Source organism: Brienomyrus brachyistius, chromosome 6 (genome assembly GCF_023856365.1).
Source record: "Brienomyrus brachyistius isolate T26 chromosome 6, BBRACH_0.4, whole genome shotgun sequence".
In the NCBI taxonomy this organism is placed as follows: Eukaryota; Metazoa; Chordata; class Actinopteri; order Osteoglossiformes; family Mormyridae; genus Brienomyrus; species Brienomyrus brachyistius.
In genome coordinates, this window is record NC_064538.1 from 18,197,662 (window position 1) to 18,219,941 (window position 22,280).

General features: G+C 41.0%; 4 protein-coding genes across 16 annotated transcripts in view; 3 read left to right on the plus strand and 1 right to left on the minus strand.

Annotated features, from left to right (window-relative positions):
• Positions 1-12,411, plus strand: part of sytl2a (synaptotagmin-like 2a) — a 31,018-nt gene extending 18,607 nt beyond the window's left edge. For 3 of the 7 annotated variants that reach the window (XM_049017533.1, XM_049017532.1, XM_049017535.1), the window contains 15 exons: positions 380-484; positions 1,658-1,749; positions 2,582-2,668; positions 3,137-3,306; positions 5,317-5,419; positions 5,577-5,738; positions 6,137-6,215; positions 6,453-6,552; positions 7,956-8,161; positions 8,752-9,780; positions 9,967-10,006; positions 10,210-10,800; positions 10,901-11,061; positions 11,310-11,367; positions 11,895-12,411. In XM_049017533.1, the coding sequence (XP_048873490.1) occupies positions 380-484; positions 1,658-1,749; positions 2,582-2,668; positions 3,137-3,306; positions 5,317-5,419; positions 5,577-5,738; positions 6,137-6,215; positions 6,453-6,552; positions 7,956-8,161; positions 8,752-8,900 (1,253 nt within the window). In that variant the 3' untranslated portion in view covers positions 8,901-9,780; positions 9,967-10,006; positions 10,210-10,800; ... (1 more) ...; positions 11,310-11,367; positions 11,895-12,411. Of the gene's footprint in view, positions 1-379; positions 485-527; positions 1,750-2,581; positions 2,669-3,136; positions 3,307-5,316; positions 5,420-5,576; positions 5,739-6,136; positions 6,216-6,452; positions 6,553-7,955; positions 8,162-8,751; positions 9,781-9,966; positions 10,007-10,209; positions 10,801-10,900; positions 11,062-11,309; positions 11,368-11,894 lie in introns of those variants that run through there. The other 4 variants (XM_049017537.1, XM_049017534.1, XM_049017538.1 and 1 more) reach the window with 4 other exon arrangements.
• On the plus strand, positions 10,253-11,065 carry crebzf (CREB/ATF bZIP transcription factor). Its single transcript, XM_049017169.1, has one exon. It carries the CDS (start codon positions 10,253-10,255, stop codon positions 11,063-11,065), a length of 813 nt encoding a protein of 270 aa, XP_048873126.1.
• A 1,716-nt stretch (positions 12,412-14,127) lies between the features above and the next one.
• tmem126a (transmembrane protein 126A) lies at positions 14,128-15,595 on the minus strand. Its single transcript, XM_049017544.1, has 5 exons — positions 15,447-15,595; positions 14,972-15,113; positions 14,698-14,891; positions 14,503-14,617; positions 14,128-14,346 (listed from the first exon to the last, which is right to left on the minus strand). The coding sequence occupies exons 2-5, from the start codon at positions 15,076-15,078 to the stop codon at positions 14,148-14,150; spliced, it is 615 nt and encodes a 204-aa protein (XP_048873501.1). The 5' UTR covers positions 15,079-15,113; positions 15,447-15,595; the 3' UTR covers positions 14,128-14,147.
• A 150-nt stretch (positions 15,596-15,745) lies between these two features.
• The window catches only part of dlg2 (discs, large homolog 2 (Drosophila)), a 214,765-nt gene continuing 208,230 nt past the window's right edge, over positions 15,746-22,280 (plus strand). For 5 of the 7 annotated variants that reach the window (XM_049017492.1, XM_049017491.1, XM_049017494.1 and 2 more), the window contains exons 1-2: positions 17,468-17,595; positions 18,773-18,904. In XM_049017492.1, coding sequence (XP_048873449.1) covers positions 17,562-17,595; positions 18,773-18,904 — 166 coding nt within the window. In that variant the 5' untranslated portion in view covers positions 17,468-17,561. The other 2 variants (XM_049017487.1, XM_049017488.1) reach the window with 1 other exon arrangement.

Genomic DNA, 22,280 nt, shown 5'->3' on the forward strand with positions numbered 1-22,280 from the left:
TGGGTCTGATTTTTGGTGGAAGCAGAGTAATAGGGTATAATATAAATACGATGGTGCAATCCTCATATTTTTAGGTTAATCGTATTTACTTTTACATCGTTAAATACTGTCATTTTTATATTAACGTTGTTTATTTGTATTGCCAGGAAATGGACCCTGCTTCTACATTTTAATCCTACTGAAAAAAACATCAGTGCTGCTGATTTTGATTATTACTAGCATGCTTAATTGGGGGTTTAAAGCCCTGTATGAAAAGCACATCATTGTGTATAACATATCTAGTTTCTTATCTATAAAATATGTGTCACTGTACGATTGCCTGGTTGTTCGGGTGTTATTAGTGAAGATGGTTTGCACTTCTGCTCCCGATTTGTCACAGGAAATGGTGAGCACCACAAACGAAGAAACTTGGCTGCGAGACAAGCGGCTTCCAGACCGATGTCCATCTCCAAAAGTCTTATGGACATCACGTCTACGGCGACACGTGAGCATGACACCTCCTCCCCTTCTGTGGACACTCCAGATGGTTGAGTCCAAGAGTGGAACCACGGACCCAAATTCGTTTCTCTTTCTTTAAGTAGCAAATATAAGACCAATGGAGAATACCATCCATTGATTGGCTTGGTGTTTATGTAGCACTCAAGAATTATCATTGCATCTATTTGTGCCATTAATACAGACACGACCTTGTGTTACACTTGATGCTGTGTGTTGTTCCTCTCCTGGATTCAACATATCATTTTAAAGCCAGCTTTCTAATATTCACAGAATGAAAGTGCCCGATGGTTCCCTTCTGCATTTGGTAGACATGTCCTTTGCCTCCCAATGGATATTAACATGTATCCTAACAGGTTTCATCAAGTGGAAAAATAACATGGGAACAACTTTTATGAAGATCTCATTGACAATCAGGTTTCAGGGTTTTGCTTCTGAAAAGAACTGGATTGCTTGTACCTTGTCATGTCAAAGAGGCTGTCTGACCATAAGTGTCTTTTATTTATAAAACGAGGCCGATTGTAATGTTAAAAACCTGCTCTGGGTCTTCATGTTTCGCTGTAACTGTAGCAATAAAAGAGAAATATTTAATTTTAACATTGTTGTAGAATCAAATGAATAATTTCAGAAATATTCTATATATATATATGGGATTGTGTTTAACATTTTGTCTTATCTAATCTATCGATCGGGCTGGCATGTTGACTCGAAGGTAGGTCATAACTGCTTATTATCGGACAAATTTGATCATTCATTTAAATTTCAGGAAGAGGAAGTGCTTTTTTCCCTTTACTTTTTTTCCAAATGCCATATTTGCATATGTGTGACAGTCAGATGGGCATTGTGCAACACTTAGAACATCGTCCACAGTATTTGGTTAGTATTACTTCTTCGTATGGAAAATAATACACAAAGAAAGTTATGGAAACATAGCAGGACCCATGGTTTACATTCACTTAAAGTATATGAAAGTCAGCATAAGAATTTCTATGTCAAAATGCCACCTGGCTTGCGTGAGTAATGCAGGCCATTTTCCCTGTAGCATGAAAGTCATTTATCTGGTGTTGCAAATGACTTGACGCAACCTGGTTGGGTGGTGATTGAGGGGGTGAGTCAGGGGGCTGTAAAACGGCTGTGTTCAGGTCTCCCTTCTGTTCCTCAGCCCCCACGGTGCCCCCGCTCCCTGCCTCCTTCTCAGACCCTGAACCGCTGAAGAACATGTGCAAGTCTGTGCCTGCTTTTGTGCTCGAGGAGGTAAGAGAAGCAAAAGAGGAGATAGCTACCCCCAAGGTCACATACAAGGACTTTGCTTTATTTAACCTTGTTTTTGCTTCTATTCTCCCATAAATAACTACAGGGGGGTGTCAAGTAGCCTAATACAGCAGGCTGGAATTTTGTGAACCTACAGTCACATTTGTGGGTTTTAAAGTGGCAGACTGCAGAACTCATAATTCACAAGGAACAAAGATGTTCACACGAAAAGTACATGTGTGATATGGAATATTTTCTCGAAATGGAGCAGCGTAAAACTCCATATTAGAAGATAATTAGAAACTCGGTCTTAGATGCAAGTCAGACTGACAGCAGGATGACATGCAATGAGACTTTGGTAGAATCACAGTGTGCTTTATTCTGTGAGCAGCTTTCAGTATGAATGAATGAATATCGAAGTATATTAACTTACATTAATCATTTTTGTAAATGGACTGTAAAGATAAATATTTTATATAGGAGCTGTGACCATAGGAATCTAAATGAGTATGAAGCCATCACTCTTGTCAGTCAGTATGAATTATCAGTATAAATTAAATGATTCACTTTGATCTAGAAATATCAGAAACGTGTTATTATTATTATTATGGTTAGACTATGTTCCTAATTCCTTGATTAATTACCTTTAGTATATGTTTTTTTTCAATGCATAATGAACTTGTGGTTTTCATTTTGCTGGTATCTTGTCAGCCTCTTGATGATGGTAACCAAGCGGTTTGTGTTTCTGACCCTAACGCAGCCGCGTCCCCTCTGGCCCCCATGACGGCCCCGCGTCTCACCACTCATCCATGTTCGCTCCTGCACTCTCTTCTAGAATGGCGCCCAGAGTCCCAGCCCATACAGGAGAGACAGCAGCTTCACTATGCGTAGCGGCACCTCTGGTGTGACGTCACTCTCCTCTGTATGTTGACGGGGATGACAGGCGCCCATGTCTAACCATGCAGAAATGTGTATCGAGGTTTTGTTTGTGTTGGGATATCATGACAGTTCTGTTTTAATTAACTTATGATGTCACAATGTTTCAAAAATAATCATCTTAATTGTAAGGAAAGGATAGTTTAAAGTTCCCGGGTTCACATGCAAGCTAATACTGGGAGACTAGAATTAGTTCTGCGAGACTGGGCGTACTGGGAGATCATAACTGAAATAATCGGGGAAATATGTGACATTAGTACATCAGTCTTAATGTAATTCTGAAGGTATTTCTGGAAACAACAGTAGACATATGTAAAGAGTAATGATAGCTGACGTTAAGCATTTGATGATACATTCGTAATGTGGACTATAAATTTTTTTTATCAGGACTGTTGTGCACAGACAAGCCTCATGTGACCCAGTGTGACCTCTTCATGACCCCTGTGAATGGCAGGTCACTGGCAGTGTGATGAGCATCTACAGCGGGGACTTTGGCAGTGTGGACGTCAAGGGGACCATCAAGTTCGCTATCAGCTATGTGCCGAAGCTGGGCGAGTTCCACATCTTTGTGGTCCAGTGCCTGAACCTGGCTGTTGGCGACACCAAGAAGAACCGGTCCGACCCGTAAGTGTTTTCATGAATCAGGATTTAACATGAACACATACAGCGCCAATATCTGATGTAGCATTTTTCTTTTTCAATTGTTTCAGTGGTGGAAAGAGTACTCAGTTTTTATAATTAAGTACAAATACAAATACCACACTGAAATGTTACTCAAGTAAAAATAAAAGTAAAGTACTACTCAATTAAAAGTAAAAAAAAAAAATTAAAGTACTTAGATAAAAAGTACTATATGTTCAAATCTATTGATACAAAAACCAACCTGTCCTTTTAAATTCACTCAGGACAGGTTTGAATGTAGCATTGTAAGTTGCAGTGCAGCACAAGAAGGAAAACTAAATTGCATATTTTCTTTTTACTCAGAAAAAGCAGTGAAACTTGCCGAGTGTCATATCCCTGCCCGTCTCCTCCCTGTCATAGCGCTAAAAAGCGTCTGTTACTTGTTTACCTCTCTCGCATCTCGTTCCTAACCCTCATGTTGAACTCACTCCCAGTTGCCTCTCCTTAGCTCCTTGCTAGTCTTTTGTACTTAAGTACCTTATGTTTTGTCATCCTCAATCTGGTCATGGATGTTGAACCTTCTTGTTGCCTATGTTCTCTCTTGTTCCAGTCCTCCTGTTTTGATCCCTCATGATCCTGTTTTTTCCAGTCTTTGGTCATTGATTTCAGTAACCCCCCTTTTTTGTTTTGCGACAATGCCTGCCCTTGAGTCGTTCGTCCTGTCTGTTGTGACACTGAGTTTGCTGGTGCAGATTAACAAAATGAAGTTTTTATTCCAGGGGAAATGAAAGATCAATATACAGTACTAGGCAGATTTAATGAATTATAGGCTATGTTCACACTGCCATGCTGAAGTGACTCAAATCAGATTTTTTTGCCTTAATGTGACACAGATATGATCTTTGCAGGGCTGTGGGGACACGCAAATATGATCTTTTCATATCAGATTTGTGTCACTTTCATATGTGGCACTAAATCTCATACGTATCCGATTCGCGGCCATGTGACCTGAATGTGAACGCTCAGATCGGAATTCATGTGGCTTATTGCTTATACGCACGCGCTGACATCATCAGCCTGCGCCGGCAGGCTCGTACCCACACATCTCTTGGTGCAGCAGTTCCAGCAATATGCGAAAACAGAAAAAGCTAGACGCATGACTTTTTTTTTCCTTTTGACCTGCTCATGTACAGCTGATTTGTCGTCCTCCAGAGCAAAGTGCGATACATGTGTGAGCTACTAATGCCTCCATTTTTAATGCCATGAGTCGTCCCACAGATATGACGTTTTTTGTTGTTGGTGACGCAGTTGACCCATGTAAAAATGTATCAATGTGCGCATATGTGACGTTTCGGAGGACCGATACGTTCACATTACAATCAGATACATGGCACTTGTAGTTATGAATGTGAAATATCAAGATAGACAATTCCGATCTGAGCAAAAAATCCGAAATGTGGCTGGCAGTGTGAACGTAGCCATAAACATTTTATGAGCAGGTACTGGTAGACCTCTTATATGTGGTGAATGAGCTGACTAAAATCCTCAATGAAGTATTTGTACTTTGTATTTGTACACGTCTGAAATATTTTAATGTAAACACTTACAAGTGCTGAAGTATCAAATGGTGAGGTCACACTGCACACAATTTGATCCAGAAACCTTCCAATCACAAGCACAAGGGTCTAACCTGCAGAGGCATACCTTGTCCGCAGAGTTAAATGATGAGCTAATGGTACTCGTACAGTTGTTTAAAAAAGTATATATTTATATTAGTAGGCTAATATAATATAATAGTAGGCTTTTCTTTTTAAAGCATTAGATGAGTAGCTGATTATGCAAACATACTCCAACACGGATATTCCATTTCCTCCCACAGTGATTCCAGTATTAGCAACACAAATCACTTAATATTTAGGTTGCAAACGTTCACTTTATGTCTGTAAACTGGCCTACAGCAACTGCGGCAGTTATGTCGGTGTTTTATTGCTTATGATATATTTGTAATTCCAGTTATGTTAAGAGTTACCTGTTACCAGACAAGTCCAGGATGGGAAAAAGGAAAACCTCTGTGAAGAAGAAGACTAGTAATCCAACATACAATGAAATACTTAGGGTAAGAGATGTGCTCAGCACTTAAAAACAATTAAGCATTTAAGTAAATTTACAGCTGGGCGTGGAGCTGGGGTTCAGATTAGACCAGAGGCCCCCCCACCCCCTTAATTACCCCTGAGACCAGCCAGAGAACAAAGTAGAATAACTGTCTTTCACAGTACAAAGTGGATATGGAGACCCTCAAGACGCAGACCCTGAACGTTTCTGTGTGGCACAATGACACCTTTGGGCGGAATAGTTTCCTGGGTGAGGTGGATGTGGATTTGTCCAAGTGGGACTTCAGCAACATGAAGATGAATGACTTTCTCCTGAAACCGAGGGTAATATCTTAACAAAGCATCAGTGCCATTGAACTAACAGCCTTTGACTATTTCTAGCTTCCTGTACCAAATGATCAAATGGTATAATGTTAAAGGCTTAAATTGGCCGCTTCACATTTATGTACTTCATTAATATTTATGAATAGTCCTACTTTGAAGAATGACCCACCCAGGGCCAGGCCAACCCTTTTTGGGGCCCTAAGAAAAATGTGATTAACTTAGTTGTCCTTTGTCATCTTCCTTCACATTCTGACAGGCTGATCAGATGGAGGGGGCCCCCTGGTGGCTGTTGGGCATGAAGCAGCCGCTTAGTTCACTTGTGCTTTGGGCTGGCCCTGCAGTGAAAGATCTGACACCCTGTGTAGTAGGTAATTGTACTTTCTGATATCTCTCCACAGAGTGCCTCAAGCCAGCAGCCCCTAGACTACAGAGGAGAGATAAGATTGGCCCTCCGTTACCTGCCACATGTCTCTCACAGTAAGCTAATGCTTGGGTCCATTTACATTGACATGAGACAACGCAACACAACATCTTTCAAACAAAGCAAGAACCTAATAAGGCAACTGTTCAAATCAGCAGAAAGTGCAGCATTAACATTCAGGGAGCATGGAGTGGTGTAGAATAATAGAGGTATTTTAAACTTAGCATAGCCTTGGTGTTCCTGGTGGTTCTTACACATCTGCTATTAACATTTAACTATATGACCTCTTCTAGATACGCAGCCAGCTGAAATGGGTGATGTTCAGATCTGGGTGAAGGATTGCAAGGATTTGCCTATGATCAGGGGTGCTGCTATTGACCCTTTTGTTAAGGGGTATGTAAACAAACAATTTTTCTTTATGTTTTGTGTTTTGAAAGGCAACACGATCCACTAATCCAGTACCTGAACAATTGAAATATGCATTTTCCGGAAAAGTTTACCCAGTTGATTTTCAGTACGGGCACTATATCCTAAGAGATCACTCTTTGTGTACCAAACTAGTATTAATAGATTATTAAACATTATTAAATGTATATTCATAAAAAAACTATCCATCCATCTTCCAATCACTTATAATGTGCAAGATTACAGGGAGTTCTGGAGTCTATCCCAGGTAGCACAGGGCACAAGGCAGGGGAGACCCTGGGCCAGTACATCACAGGGCACAAGGCGGGGGAGACCCTGGGCCAGTCCATCACAGGGCACAAGGCGGGGGACACCTGGGGCCAGTCCATCACAGGGCACAAGGCGGGGGAGACCCTGGGCCAGTCCATCACAGGGCACAAGGCGGGGGAGACCCTGGACAGGACACCAATCTATCACAGGGCACAAAGCAGGGGAGACCCTGGACAGGACACCAGGCCATCACAGGGCACAAGGCAGGGGGGGCCCTGGATAGGATACCAGTCCATCACAGGGCACAAGACAAGGGAGACCCTGGATAGGACACCAGTCCATCACAGGGCACAAGACAAGGGAGACCCTGGATAATACACCAGTCCATCACAGGACACAAGATAAGGGAGACCCTGGATAGGACACCAGTCCATCACAGGACACAAGACAAGGGAGACCCTGGATAATACACCAGTCCATCACAGGACACAAGACAAGGGAGACCCTGGACAGGATACCAGTCCATCACAGGACACAAGACAAGGGAGACCCTGGATAGGACACCAGGCCATCACAGGGCACAAGTCGGGGGACACCCGGGACCAGTCCATCACAGGGCATGTGTCTGTACACATCTACAAATTACATGTTTTTTTTTTTTGTTAGGTATACTAAATTAATATAAAGCTACTTTTAATTGTGGTCCGGTTATAATTCTTTGTGTACCTGAAATTGTACTTATTTGCTTGCACATAAATTAAGCAAAACAGTCGAACACATTCACCATTTACCACATAAAATTTACAGTCATTACAGACATGCAGGCAGCACTTCTCTTGAAGGGCACACAGCCTCATTAATATAAGTGTGACAGAAAAGTATTTTTCAATAGTTCACACAACTAAATTATTAAGTGGCTCTGGCTAAAAACTGCTGCTCCAGACCTTTTCTCTTACATGAAATATAGATATGTCCACTAGGGGCAACTGTTCGTTTTTCTCTTTCATGTCACCTATTTTTCTTTTACTATAATGGGAAAGAAATTAATAATTAATACCAATGTGGGATGAAAAATTAGCAGCGCCCCAAATTGCACTCTGTCTGCATTTGTACTTCTGCAGCACGATGTTGCCTGACACTGGCAAGAAGAGTTGTCAGAAGACGCGGGTTTTAAAGGGGACGTCGAACCCAGAGTTTAACCACACCATGGTGTACAATGGTCTCCGGCCTGCAGACTTAGGGCAGGTCTGCATGGAGATTACAGTGTGGGACCATGAACGCCTCTCGAACAGCTTCCTAGGGGGGCTGAGACTTGGCCTCGGTAAAGGTGAGAGCCCTGTTTAATCTGTGAAAGCAGGGCTGGTCAATCCTATAGGCGCCGTAGGTGGCCACCTAGGGCACCAACGTCTTAGGGGGCGCCGCTTGGGGTACCACATCGGCTTGGACTGGTAGCTAGTCCTCTTGAACCTCCCCCTATGCTCCCATAAGACTTGCATATTCAAGTTTGTAATGCAAAGCTTGTGTGGTTTTTATGCTCATGGGAGTTTTACTTACACAAAAAATATTAAAATATGATTGGTTCAGAAGTATAACCAATCACACTGTAGAAGAAGTGGATCCAAGCCTCTAGAGGAGGCAGGACCAACCTCTTCTAGTTACTTGGACCCACCTCCTCTCCAATCTGATTGGCTGAGCCAATAAGTTTTCACTCTGCCCTCAGAACATTTTTTGTGTAAGCAAAACTCCCATAAGCAGTTTTTATGCATGAGAAATCTCTGTGCTCATAACCAAGCATTAGGGTAGAAAATTAATTTAAACTGGGAATGTATTACTCTATGCAAAAGAACTATTTTAGTTCACAAAAGTACATCTAGATTTGTACATTATTAACAAAATATATGTCACTCTCGCTTGCAGGTACAAGTTACGGAACAGCTGTAGAATGGATGGATTCCAAATCGGATGAAGCAAATCTGTGGGAAAGGATGATGAATCATCATAATGAATGGGTGGATGATGTACTTCATTTGCGAATGCTACTGATGGCCAAAAGTATGTCGAAATAAAAGGAAAATTTCTATGTGGTGGCCGAGATAAAACTGACAGTCTTTAGATTTCTTTATTTTAATTTATACCATAATTAAATATGGTATACTGGTAGAGTTGTTATTTTTGATGTTTGACATGTTTTATATTTTTCACTTTGTGTCATGTATTACAACATTATCTTTGTTTTTTAATATGAATATTGTATATCTAAAATGTGTGGTCAACAGCTGTCTAAAAGCCTTGACACGTTGTTATTCCAATGAAATATATGTTCCTTCTTTATTAAAAAGTGTGGTTCTTTTCTTAATGTTGACATTGTCACTAAATTCTATTGTTATTTTTAACGATCCAGTCATCATTAAACCATTTATCCAGTACAAAGTCATGGGAATTTTCTAAATGTATGCTAATTAATGAGTTCATTTAGAGACAGCAATTGTTCATCTTGAAGGACTTTCACTGTTGTCATATAATATTCTAGTGTACAATAAAGAGGCACACTTTTAAAAACGTGTTGCGTAATCCCTCAAACGATGTTAAGTATTTAAAACCAGAGAGTTTGCTGTAGATTAGCGTCTATAGTTAAAGTTATTTAAGCGACCAGCACGCACATGCCAACTGTAAATAACATCGGCCCGTGGTTACGCCCGCGAGATAATTTATTTAAGATATCGCGAGATTAACATCTCCGGCTGGCGCCATGTTCCTAACGTCAGCTCTTCGTATGACTTTCAGCTTTGTTCTAGTGTGGTGGGTTACCAGGCTGCGTGAAGAATATTTCATATTTTTCATTTTTCTTCAACCGAAAGGCTTTAAGCTCATGCGAACTGCATGCCAGTGCATTAAATCAGATGGTAATAGATTGCAAGTTCTTGTTACGTGGTGAAGAATATATTGGTAAGTTCGTGGGTTGTTAGCTAGCTTTTTAAAATGCTGTGTCATTTTCGGTAACACGCTAGTTACTTCGGTAACAAACTAGTTGCTTATTTTGCGTACCGAAGTAAAACGCTTCTTCAGTCCCAGTATTAAATCTATGTATCTAACGTTTGCTCTTTTTGCATATTTTGTTTATTATGCACTTAGCTGTGGCGACTAACGGTGAGAATCGAGGCAGTCTTTCCAGGTACGTAGCCGAGTTAGCTTGTTAGCCATTTTGCTTTGGGCCCAGTTTGAAAATAACTTGGGCTCAACTTTATATTGTAGTAAAAATATTTACTCGAACAGTTGTTCTTTTATATATTTTAGGTAATGCATATTTTGTTACGTATTATTAGCTATGTATAGCTATATAACGACGTTAAATTAGTATTTTTATTGTGGTTAAAGGAGACGTCGGGGACCGTTTGGCGGAAGTACCCCGAAGATAAATATGATCACCAGGAAACGGGGACGCATCGGCGAAAATGGGAGAAATGGAGCAAGGAGTCCCGCGACCGCAGCGTTCCGGGAGCCCGCAGAGACGACTGACAGCCAGCAGGCATCTGTCTGTCAGCAGTTTTCGTCAGAAAGCGAAGACGCATCCGGCTTGGACCTGGAGGATTTCCTGGGCTTGGACGGCCTGAACTGGACCCTGGACGATGACGCGCTGTCGCCGCTTCTCGACATAACAAGGGCCACCAGCGCGAATGCCGACGGAGACGACGAGGCGGAAATCGGAGCTTCGCCTTCGCGGATAGAGGAGTTCTGCGCCCCCCTGAAGATCAGAGGTCCTGCTCAGAAAATCCAGAAGCTAGATGAGAGCTTCCCCGGGCGGATCAACAAGAACGCAATTGCTGCGAGAATGAACCGCCTTAAGAAGAAAGAATACGTGAGCGGGTTGGAGAAGAAAGTTGGCGCTTTGGTAACTGAAAACTGTAGCCTTAGGCAGGAAAACTCAAAATTGAACAAAAGAGTGGAGGAACTGGAAGACGAGACAAGGTATCTGAGGGCCGTGCTGGCCAACGAAAGCATGTTAGCCCAGCTGTTATCCAGACTGAGCGGTGTGAATGGCATGAAATTGTCTACCTCGCTTTTCCAGGAGTCCAACAAGAATGACCACGACTATGCCCTACCTAGAAAGAGGGTAAAGGTGGACGAGAAGGAGACTGCGGGTGGCATCTGCCTGCACGTCGATACGAACCACGTCTCAGTGGAATTCTGCAGTAAATGCGCGGAGAGCGCAAGCTCATCACTTAAAATGTAGGGTCAAGTAACTTTAATTCTTCTCTTTATCCCCCCCGTCGCGAGACTGAACTTGGAGGAAAAAAGTTAAATGAACATTCAGGGGACAGATGTATGAACTTTTAAACGAGAATGAGCGAAAATGTTTTTGTTTTAGTTCGTTGTAACGATAACATGGTATCCAAGGTGGCGCATGTTTTGAGACAATGTTGCTCACCAGCTTTCCGTACAAGTTACTGCTAAACCTGTTGATAGTTTTCTTCTAGGTGATCTGCCATGGCGGATTGGTGGGTGACTGCACATCCACGACTTCATGACACCATGGTAAGGATCATATACTGAAAGATAAAGCTTTGAAACGCCTCGTGCTGCATAGATTTTTATTTCTGGAGGCCCATGTTGGAGCCATGTTAAGACTATGTAAAATTAACGATGTTAAGTAGGGACAGAAATTATCAGGTTCCATGTAAATTTGCAACTGTAAAAGTGTGGCAGAGGAGATGAGAAGCTTTGGGCTTCCTGTTTGCCATTCATTCTCATAATCTTGGACTATTGTTAATTTCAGTCCCTCCTATAAAAGGTGATTGTGAAAAGTGCACTCAAAAAAAACTGTAAACAGAGCTCGTGATGAATCTTCTGCTGTAAAATATTGTAAATATGGTGAGGCTTCACAAAGAGTTTCTTGCATTATCCACAATAATGATCCGGCTACTAGATTTACATACGTGAGACTTAACAATTCTCCTAAATTCACCTATATAACCAGAATTGGTTGAGTTCTCTTTGTGAAACGTCACTTTTTCTCTGAAGAATGTGTTCATTTAGCATCCTTATCTTTCTTTATGCTAAAGTGGATTCTGCTCTGGGGAATGCTGAAGAAACGGGACCACCTGCTGGCATCTTGGCCTGATATTTGTTAAAAGGTAGTATAAGAGATGGTGTAAGTTTGTGGGTTTTACTGGCATCTCACAGCACCACAACTTTTGAAATATCAAAGTTAACCCATCATGCCTTGGTTTCGTTGATATTTACTGAGGCAGATTTCTTTTCAATGTACACTTGCAGTTGTACAGAAATGGCCAGGTAATTTTGAAATGGTACAATGCAGAGAAAGTCATTTTAAAGCAAAAATGCATTATATTCTGGAAATATTTAGGTGACGTTATACAGGCTTTATTAAGATGTCGCTGGTTTGCATATATAGGTGGGGTTCCTAAGATTGTCACAGAGGAAAATTTTGTGGCAGCCAAAGCCTTTGTCCTGAGTTTCTTTTGTTTCTGTTCAAATGTTTAAAATGTAAGCCATGTTTCAATTACTTGAGTTAACACAGAATGATTTCACAATAAATCCCATTTTAATATGCACTTATTTGTGAGTTTTAGTGATTTTATTTAGATTTTGCTCACACCAGATTTGGACGGTTTGTTCAGAGAAATTGGAATTAATATTTCTCTCTCTCTCTCTTTAAACAGCAAGTTTGATATCTGCAAAGCGTCCTCTAATCTTTTTCTTCATCAAAATGGATAAAGCGTGGTAATGGTATTGCTTTCTGCGGGTCAGATTTTTGCAGTCCTGATGCTCCACTGCATCTCTGTTGCCTTTTAAACTTCGATAATTAACCTTGACTGAGCTGTTGGTTGGATGGATCCATGAAATCAGATCAAGCTAATTGAATGTATGCAAAGATCTTTTCCTGTATGAAATTTGCTGGTCTGCGATAACTTATGGCAAAAAGTGAAAGTGAATACTATCTCATACCTCTGCTAGCCCTACGCTATGATCCTTTAGCTGGTTTCTTGTGCTTCCTGGATGGTTGTATAACTTGCTCCCATACAGTTTTTAATTAGCCATTGATAAGACGTTCAAGTAAGCTGTACTTACGGCTATTTGACTCCTGACAACCTAGAAACATAGTAAACAGCTGTATGCTGATGGAGGTGGCTGGCAGGTGGATTTTTACTTTTTTTTACCAATATAGGAAAGTATTTTGATTTAATATATAACTGAAGGCTCGATTACTTCAACCTAACTGTGTAACTTTTCATGTTTTAATGAGATGGACAATTTTTAACATCAGCTCAGTCAAATTTAATTATGAGGCAGAATTTTAATTTGAATATTCAGAGTGGACTCCCTGGACTGGGAAACTCTGTTCCAGGACAGTAATTATGAACCGTAGTTCTGCTGGCGTGCAGGTTCTGCGCCTCCAACCGCAACACTGTTTAGATGCGATGGTTTTAGTGTAATTTCTATAGTTTACACAAGTAGATTAAGAACGTGTCTCTACTGCAATTTGGAACAGTAATAAAATTCTTTGATATAACAAGTGATGGGGTGCATTTAGCTAGACACATAGAACCAAATCCATCCTGCTCCTTTTAACATGGAATTTGCTAGCTCTTCCATGCCGACGGTATTTGAGAACTTTTCCGTATTAAAATGCAAATCCTGATTCTGTTCTTGACCTTTTTGTATGAAACTCAAATTTGAGTCTGACAACGGAGACTAATCATTAATTTGGCCCAAAATGTTTATTCCTTGACTCGAGCAAAGAAAGAAAGATATAACAGCGCTAACTGCTGTGCTATCTTTATCAAGCCAACATTGTTGAACCAGTTATTTTGACCAAGAAACTGCAATATTCAAATATCAACTCCAGATACTTAATATACTGCTAAATGTGAAGGAGGATGCTGAGTTTCCCATTTTATATACTGCAAGTCTTGTACATAGCTAATTTGGTATGCTTTGTGTGGGTTTAACAAGATTACGTATATAGGGCCAGCAGTTCACAGAAAACGTATGGAATTATTTGAGAAAAGCATTGCTGTATGTGCAGTTTATAAGAAGAATAATGAACTGAATAAGGTTAAATTTCTTGGTCTCTCCCTTAGGTATAGTATCCCTTTTTTAAAAAAATTATGCAGAACTGCCTGCCATTATGTATTTTTTAGTCAGAATTTCTAGTTTCACAATGAAACTAGAGTAAGTTGCATTTTCCCCTATAGGATCGATCTTTTTTTTCTTGCCTCAATTAATTCTATGGGAGGGTAGACTTAACTCCAGTACAGACATGAGACAATCTGATGGGTTAAGTTTTGCATTTATTCCTTCAGCTCTTCACTGTCTGTTTCAGGTAGCTTCAGCATTTTAACATAGATGTCGTAGTGCTTAGAACTCAAGAAAACCCCAAAAAGAGTCTGCAGGATCACCACGAAGGACATCTTCCTCACAATGGGCTGGGTTACGGCCATCCAAAAGCGGAGTATGTTTCCTTTTCCAGGCATAGGTGCTGTATTATACCTGTTAATTATGTGCATGTTAGATGGTCATTTTTGCTGAAATTCTACAATTAAGTTGACAGTTTAGGTCTGGGTTGCATTTTGCTTGAATTTATTCCAGCAGCTGTAGTATGATGGGTATATAAATGACGAGGATTTGGGCGCGTTCTCTACCTACCTGGTTGCAAGGCCTGCGTTGACAGGTAAGGCCAACAAGATTGGATATAGGCCACCGCTTACGGCTCCTACGACACCGCCTCTTATCAGTGCGCAGGTTGGACAATTCAGCTCCCCTGGGAACCACATAAACAGTTAACTGGACAAATTCATCGTTACGGACTCGTGTTTCAAAAGTCGTATTGGAAATACCTACCGGACATCAATGAATTAGACACAACACCGTTGTACAACGCCACCGTTGTAAGAAATGGCAGCACGGCCATGGGCAAACATGACGTGATTCGACCCTGAGTGACATTCAGGACCCGCCGAAATAAACTATTGGCAATCAGTCCAGCAAACGCTCCGTTCGCTCCGAGGTATACGGGGCCATAGGCAAACAGCTTCCTGTATAAAGATTAAACACGTTAGACTCATCGTAAACTTATGTACGTGATTAATGAACGTCGCAGAGTAAAGCTACGTACTTGTCTGTGTCTGGAAGCCGTTCGTACTTTTTCAGTAGTAATTCGATGATCAAAGACCTGGGGAGTTTCTCTCCCGATTCCCTTACGAATATGGTATCGTGTGACATCTTGTTATAGATAGAAATATTCAAGTTGACCGCACCTGACGAATGACACAAAGAAAAAGAAATCTATTTACATTTTTATTTCCAATTTGAGTTAAAACTTGAAATACATTGTGAAACAAACTCCAAATACGTCAACGTATAAACTTTCGTAACGGAACTACAATTAACCAGTGGTTTGTTCTGCACACACCTGTTATATGTCATTATGTGCTAATATTTAAAATAATGAAAACGCTAAGAGGAAAAAGATACTTAAACTTGAGGCATCTCTGCTGGGCTGACGACAGAAACATGCAATGACCTTGTGGAAAAACCAATTGAGTCCGCTAACAGCTAGAAAAACAAACTCCACTGTTATTTGTACTTACTTATGTTATACCAGCTGCATAATGTCCATCCCTGAAAATTAAACAGCCTTTTCAGCAGCTATAACTCAAAAGCTGACGAGCAGAGCCATCTTACATGTGTCATGTGGGACACGCGTTTCAACTCTCAACCCAAAACCAAGGAAGTGTTTTGCGGCTTGTTATTGGTCGATACTAGCAACAGCGGAATAAAATTTCGCAATGCGATTGGGCGCTGCTACGTCAATCTCAACGGGTGGTAAGCGCCGCCTCTTCGTTGCTAAGGTGAATGGGCTGCTGCTGCTGTTGCTGCTCCTCCTGTTTCGTTGGCAAGGCGCAAGAAATGACATGAAGTGCTGTGACGATGGGACGAGAACAAACTAAACGCCTTTTTGCAACAGAAGCCTCGCAGAAAATATCCTACAAGGAAATTACTTGAAGTGTTTCAAATGCTATAGGTAAATGTAGAGCCACGCTTTTCGGAAGAAACTTGCGCGGTTTGACCGGTAGGTGGCGCACCGACCGGATTAAATGCTCATGCTGGGAAATAGAATAGCTAGTTAGCGAGCTGCTAATTTTAAGCAATGTTTAATCGGGTAGCGTCATACTTGACTCTGCCTACACCGGCTAATTAACTGAATTTAGTAGCCAGTCTCTCTTTTGATAACTGACAGTGTCAGGAGCAGATTATGTCAGTAGTCCGTTATCTAGCAAAGAAAAACGAATATGCTGCCAGGATCAGCGAACTAGCAGCAAAACACTATTAATCAGAAACATGCAGGTCTGTAGGTTCATTGCGTGCTGAAGATGATTTTTTTCCAGGTAATTTCACATTTTAAAACGAGTTTGTGTTGTATCGCAGGGTAGCTACATCTGTAGTTTCCGTATCTTGCATATTCTGAACTGGATAGGCTTTCCGCACATTTATTCCAATATTAAAAGTGAATATTTGTCAGTCGGTTCTATAAATGTAAAAGGGTAGCAGGTTAGCACCTTCGGTTGCATGCTGATACTGACAGAGAAGTAAGGTTCTCTGCCGCCAATGAACAGCAGCCTGAATTATTAGTATAATTCAGTGTTTCCTGTGGCATGTATGGTTCCCGTTGCCAGAATTGTTACTGTGCATCACTGTGCCTTTAATGTTGGTTGGGATTGTGGATCGGGTTTTCCTTTTTTAAATCCCTGGCTCATCACATGGGGAGGGTCACGGACACTATGCCAGCAAGCAGCTTGAGACCGTGAAGAAGCTACGCCTAAGAATCCCCAGGGGGGAATATATCGCTGAGGCCGGGAAGTCCGATAAAGATGGGGAAGTTTTCCTGAAACTACGTCCCCTTCACTTTTTGCCGACGGAGGAATTTCGCTTTTTGCGCCTGGCGCGTGTCTGCCTGGTGCCACCTGTGTCTGCCAGTCTGATTTGGGAAATACATGCAGCACAGCTGCTCAACTGCAGTAATATTTTACTTTTCAGTTGGACCAGATGGGAACCTCATATTACCTGTGTGACCGTTTCAACACCTAACTGTTTTTTTTTTCTCCACGTGGCTTCACTCGGGAATTAAAAAAAAATATGAAAGACAACAGAGCGGAGTCATATAAGACTTTGTGTCGAGGGGATCCTCCGTATGTCCGTGTACTTCAAACAAAATAAACATGCAAAGCCAAACGTTGTATTCCGGCAATCTTTGTTTTTGTAAATGTCGCATTTTGTGTCTCATTGCCAACAACCGAGGACCTGGAACCTGTCATTCATCCTGTCTGACTGAAGTCTTGAGAATATAGCTAGCTATATATGTACATGTCGAGAAGATATATGAAGTTCCGGTTGCCTCTCTTTGTGCCTGCACGTTTTTAATACGACAAACTCGCCAATAAAAATAACGTTTTAAGAACGGTTTACATAATTGCCTGAGAATTTTATAAATCTCTAAGTTTCCTAGTTTGCAGCAGAGGACGAGAGGGAACTTTTTATGTTGTTTAGCACTAGAATAAACTGAGGATTGCCAAGAAGCAAGGATGCCTGTAAGAAAAAAAGGTGAGTGGATGAGTCAGGCGCCAGTCGATCCTCTGATTTTATCTGTATACACCTTATACAAATAGGAATGGCACCGTTATCTGTATTTTAGTGTGGCAGTTTCCATGGCTTTTAGGTACAGGAGAGATGCAAACGAAAGTAGGTAGGAAAGGTAGTTTTAGTTCAAAAGCAATCATGGGACGAGTATTAAGTCGTGATCACAGGCTTAACTTTTCCCAGGCCACTGGTTAATTTACAGACAGGTGCAGCTTAGGACTCAATTTCATAGCCCTGCGACAGAGGGAAAATAGTTTTGTTGTTTCTCCCGCGTTTAGATTGGTGTTCGTATGTGTCGCGTAATGTGTCTAATCTATGTTTTAATTGTTTGGGTAGTTATTGTAGTGTTATCGAAGTGTTTTGTGTCTGTGTCAAGCCGCACAGATTTCAAACTGGTGTCATTGTGACGATTAACGACTGGCTTGTACTTTGAAAGACTGTGATTTGTAGGCCTATTTATAAATATATATATATATATAAGTTCCTTATACGCTTATATAAGGCTGCTTGTTTGGTAGTTAGGTGAAGATTTTTTTAAACCACAATAAATAAATATTTTAAAAGAACTCTAATTAAATGCATCATCTTTAACTTTGGAAGTAAGTCAGATTTGTTTAGATAGTCAGGAGCTTCATTCGATGAAATCCTTTATTATGTAAAATCTTTTTTAAATAGTATTTTGTATTAATTTTGACAGATTTGAAAAGTAATCTTCATTTATATGGGGTTATTGATTTCAACAAGTGCCTCTTGTTTGTTCCTCTGTTTTAATTACTCTGGCCCTTCAGAACAAGGCTGCCCAGTGTCTTGACACTTCACTGGTGACTGGCCAAGCGCGGCCCTGTCTCCCATTTACTGGCCCGTGTGACAGAGTGACATCCCCTGCCTGGCTTCTGTGCAGAGCAGATCCTTGATCCAGGCGTAAATCTTTGCTTCACAGCAGTGGCATAGTGTCTCTCTGACAATCAGTGGGAATAACTGCTGATTTTATTCTACCACTGAACATAAACGTCTCTGTGTCTGTGGCCTTTCAAGATAAATGCTCTTCCAATCGATGACAGGAGAATGGCATGCATTTATTTATCGCTGATGATGCTAAAATGCCATATTTTAAATAAAAATGCTCATTAAATATCAAACACCTTTTTGAAGTTATTTTATTTAGAGCTACTTTCCACTTAATTTTCACAGTGTTCTGTGGTCAAGATGTCCTGTTAGTGCTTGTGGTCGTGATGTGTGATGGTCCATTAATGTGTGCGTTTCCCTGACCTTTATGTAGATACAGCTCTGGCCTTAGGGCTGTTGGAAGACTACTGCTCCAAACTGAAGACACCAGAGGAACAACAGCTAAAAACTGCCATTCTAAGAGTTATGGGGATCTTCAGAAGCAGCCTTTTTCAAGCACTGCTAGGTAGGTCACAGTGGGAGGCTGATGTCACACCAAAGATGAAGTGCCGGGGCCTTTCTGAGAGAAATATTTACTCTCTTGCACCCAGGAGTGTAGAAATGGCCAAAGTGTGTCAGTATAGGTGCCCAGTCCCCATAACCCAGGCATGAGATATTAATGACCACAGCTGGGTTTTTTTTGTGAGGTGCTATTCTGACCTTGATGCATATAGGTAGATGGTTGGGTGGAAAGAATTCAAGGTGAGTTTACATGATAAGTGTTCAGTTTACCGGGTCTTCTTGGTTGTACCTATTTTTGTAAGTAAGACCAATTGGGGGGGGGCGGGGGGGGTGAGTGGTGGGGAGAGGAGGATGTCGAAGTTTAGTTTAATGCACTGTTTCTCAAACCAGTGCTTAGGGACCCTCAGACGGTCCACGTTTTTGCTCTCTCCAAAAAACACGCAATTGTCTGGGGGTCCTCTGGGGCTGGTTTGAGTAACACTGGTTTCATGTATTAAAAATCACAATTGCTCGTGGACATCACAAAGTGGGTCATGTGACACATACCTGAAGACCAGAGATGTTCAGGTTCATTTCAAGATTTGAACCACTGAGCTGCCTTTAGCAGATTTATGTCAACGAGGATGCTTGTAGCATCATTGGTTCTGATGGTAACTCCAACTGTGAATCGCTTTTTTTCTGTGGCATCTACATGTGGATAACTATCTGACTGAGCTACTTTCAACTTGCCACTGAGGGTTGTTCCCTATGTGGTTCTACTGTCATAATATGTGTTTTGTCAGGTCTTTCTGTGGAGTCATTTGTATAACGAGTAACATGAAAGTGTCTCTGTTTCTGTTTAAGGTTTGTATTTCTATCAATCCTTTATCTAGGTAGCTTGTATTATCAGTTTGTCATGCAAATGAACTACACATAATTGTATGATGTAAATAGTAACAAATTGAATGTTTTGGGTACCAGTATGCATGCGTCTAACCTAATATTTACCGGTAATTATTTTATAGTACAGGCAGTATGGCTATAGTCACACCTGCATTTATATGTACAGTAGTATAGTCCATTATTTTCCTTTAACTCCTTATACTTTGACATATATGTAATATGCATTTTAAATAACTGCTTACCTGTACTTCTTAGCTGACTCTTGTATGCAACACCAAGCTAGGCATTGCAATTTGATCAGACGCAATAAATAGTTGTGTACTACCACTGCTACAGCTTACTAACCCTTCTGGGGCATCGGTCACTAACTAGGGTCCAAATAACTCGGTCCTGGGAATTTCTCTCCAGCTGACTGCAGGAATAGCCTATGGCCTTGATGTCTGCCCTAAGGGCTCAAATCGAGGTGTTTCCTGGTTTCCCTTTTTTCTCATTGCCTTGGAACCAGGTCAGACCCAATGACAGCTATCAAAAAACATGTCCCCCTGTCCAATCCCTCCCCAGTGTCCCTAAGAAGACCCATTCGTTCTTGGACTGAGGTGTCTGGCACTCTTGTTGGTGTGTCTGTAGCTGTGGGTATTTATATGATAGAGTAGTTGCCCTCACCCAAACCCTTCCTGCTTTCTCATCTCATCACCCAAGGGCCCTGGGACCAGCAGGGATACATTTCCCGAAAAACTCTCGTTAGCAAGTTGTGTTGTTGGAACCATGCGACTGAATGGGTTCAACTGTACATTGCTAATTTAGTTAATAGTTAGCAGTTAGCAGCTGTGCTTTTGGGAATCGTACCCCAGGTCTTGATATGCTATGGATGTGGTTTGAAATTTTGGGTATATTTTTTTGATGGCTGGATTGGTACTTAAAGCATTGACTTATAACAATAACCTTCGGAGGAAAAGAAACCTGTTTCTGAACTTTCTTTTGTTAATGATGTATGTGAATGTCCTTTGCAGGATTGTGTGTCTTGGGTAATTTTAAAATGGAAATGTGACAAAAAACACTGTCAGTTTTTGTGTGTTTAGATTTTAAGAACTGAGGTATAATCTGCTAAGTTAGCAAATAGTGTCTTTTGGACACATTCTATCTTGGACACAGCCCCCTCTAAGGTGTGGCCATTCATTTTAGGAATCTGTATTTATTTTACAATAAATACACAACCAGCATAAAAGTAGGCCATAATAAGCAGTTTTAAAAGTGGAAACAGACCATATTCCTCCTTTTTAGGAATTTCAAATGGAAAATTGGGTCATGAGTCGAGGAAGGATCCCTCATTTCATTTTTAGAAAATTTTCTTCTTGTTCTTAACCTCTTGTTCCGGTCTTACTAGCATATTTCACTGTTTTTATAAAATTCTACTGACCGTGAGAAAGTCTGATTAATACCATGTTGGTTACCTTTCATTTTTCTTCCTACTGTAGAATGAAAGAGGAAGCTTTAGAATAAGTAACACAATAGCGATAAGGTTTAGTCTCCCATTAGAAATATGAAAATGCTTTTAAAAGCATTTGAACTTACTGCAGTCTCATGATTCTCTGACCTTGTACAGAATAAGACGGATAAGTGGTTGGAAGATGGATGGTTGGGTGGATGGATGAAATCTCATTATACATTGTATTAATAAGGTTAAAAGGAATTAAGCATGTATCCTCTGATGCAGCATGTCTGCCCGTGGATAAAAACATCACTGAGAATTTAATTCTTCATTGCAGTTCTGCAGGGAGACAGTCCCATTCTTCCTCAGATTTAACCCTGCAGTTGCATCATCTTGCTCCCAAGCCTCTCTGAAGGCCCTCATTGAACTCCCCCTTAACACCCATAGCAATGAGCATGCTGTAATCTGCAAGTAACCGCATCTACGTATGTGGATTGTATTAGTTTGGCTCTGTGCGTCAGGACTCTGTGCTTATCATCAGAAGGTCGTTGGTTCAAATCCCGCGGCTGACAAGGTGACGCCTTTAGGCATGACCCTTAATTTTATTTCCTCCAGGGGCACTGCTAACCCTGCTCTCTGAACCTCAGTGCGTGTCTCTCTGAACAATAACCTCTGAGTGTTTTCTTTCTGAACGCCTCCTTTTGGCACATGGTTCACTTCATATCCGCCGTTAATTCGGTGGCTGCTGCTGTTTTATTAAATGGGCGCTTTTCTCTCAAGCCATTTTCAAGTTGATGCAAATAATTAGTGCATTAAGCAACAAAGAGCCTGAAAACAGAAGCATAATCAGCTTGTCCTGGACTTCTTGTGCTGTCTTCCTGTGTGAAAGGTTTAAACACTACTCTGTAATGTCGGAAGTGTCAGAACAATCTTAGGTAAGTAGTTTTATCATGACAGAAGCCAGATATGTCGTAGTTGTTTTAATGTTACGTTCTTGTCTTTGCATATGGAAGATGGCTTGGGGAGTAGATTCATATTCACTGTACCAGTAAGTTTCAGGTTTCACTTT

Coding starts and splice junctions, on each gene's coding strand:
- tmem126a (XM_049017544.1), bottom strand. CDS start 15,078: ATGTCACACGATACCATATTCGTAAGGGAATCGGGAGAGAAACTCCCC. Junction 14,892..14,971: donor CGGCTTCCAGACACAGACAA/GTACGTAGCTTT, acceptor ATCTTTATACAG/GAAGCTGTTTGCCTATGGCC. Junction 14,347..14,502: donor AACGCAGGCCTTGCAACCAG/GTAGGTAGAGAA, acceptor CATAATTAACAG/GTATAATACAGCACCTATGC.
- crebzf (XM_049017169.1), top strand. CDS start 10,253: ATGATCACCAGGAAACGGGGACGCATCGGCGAAAATGGGAGAAATGGA.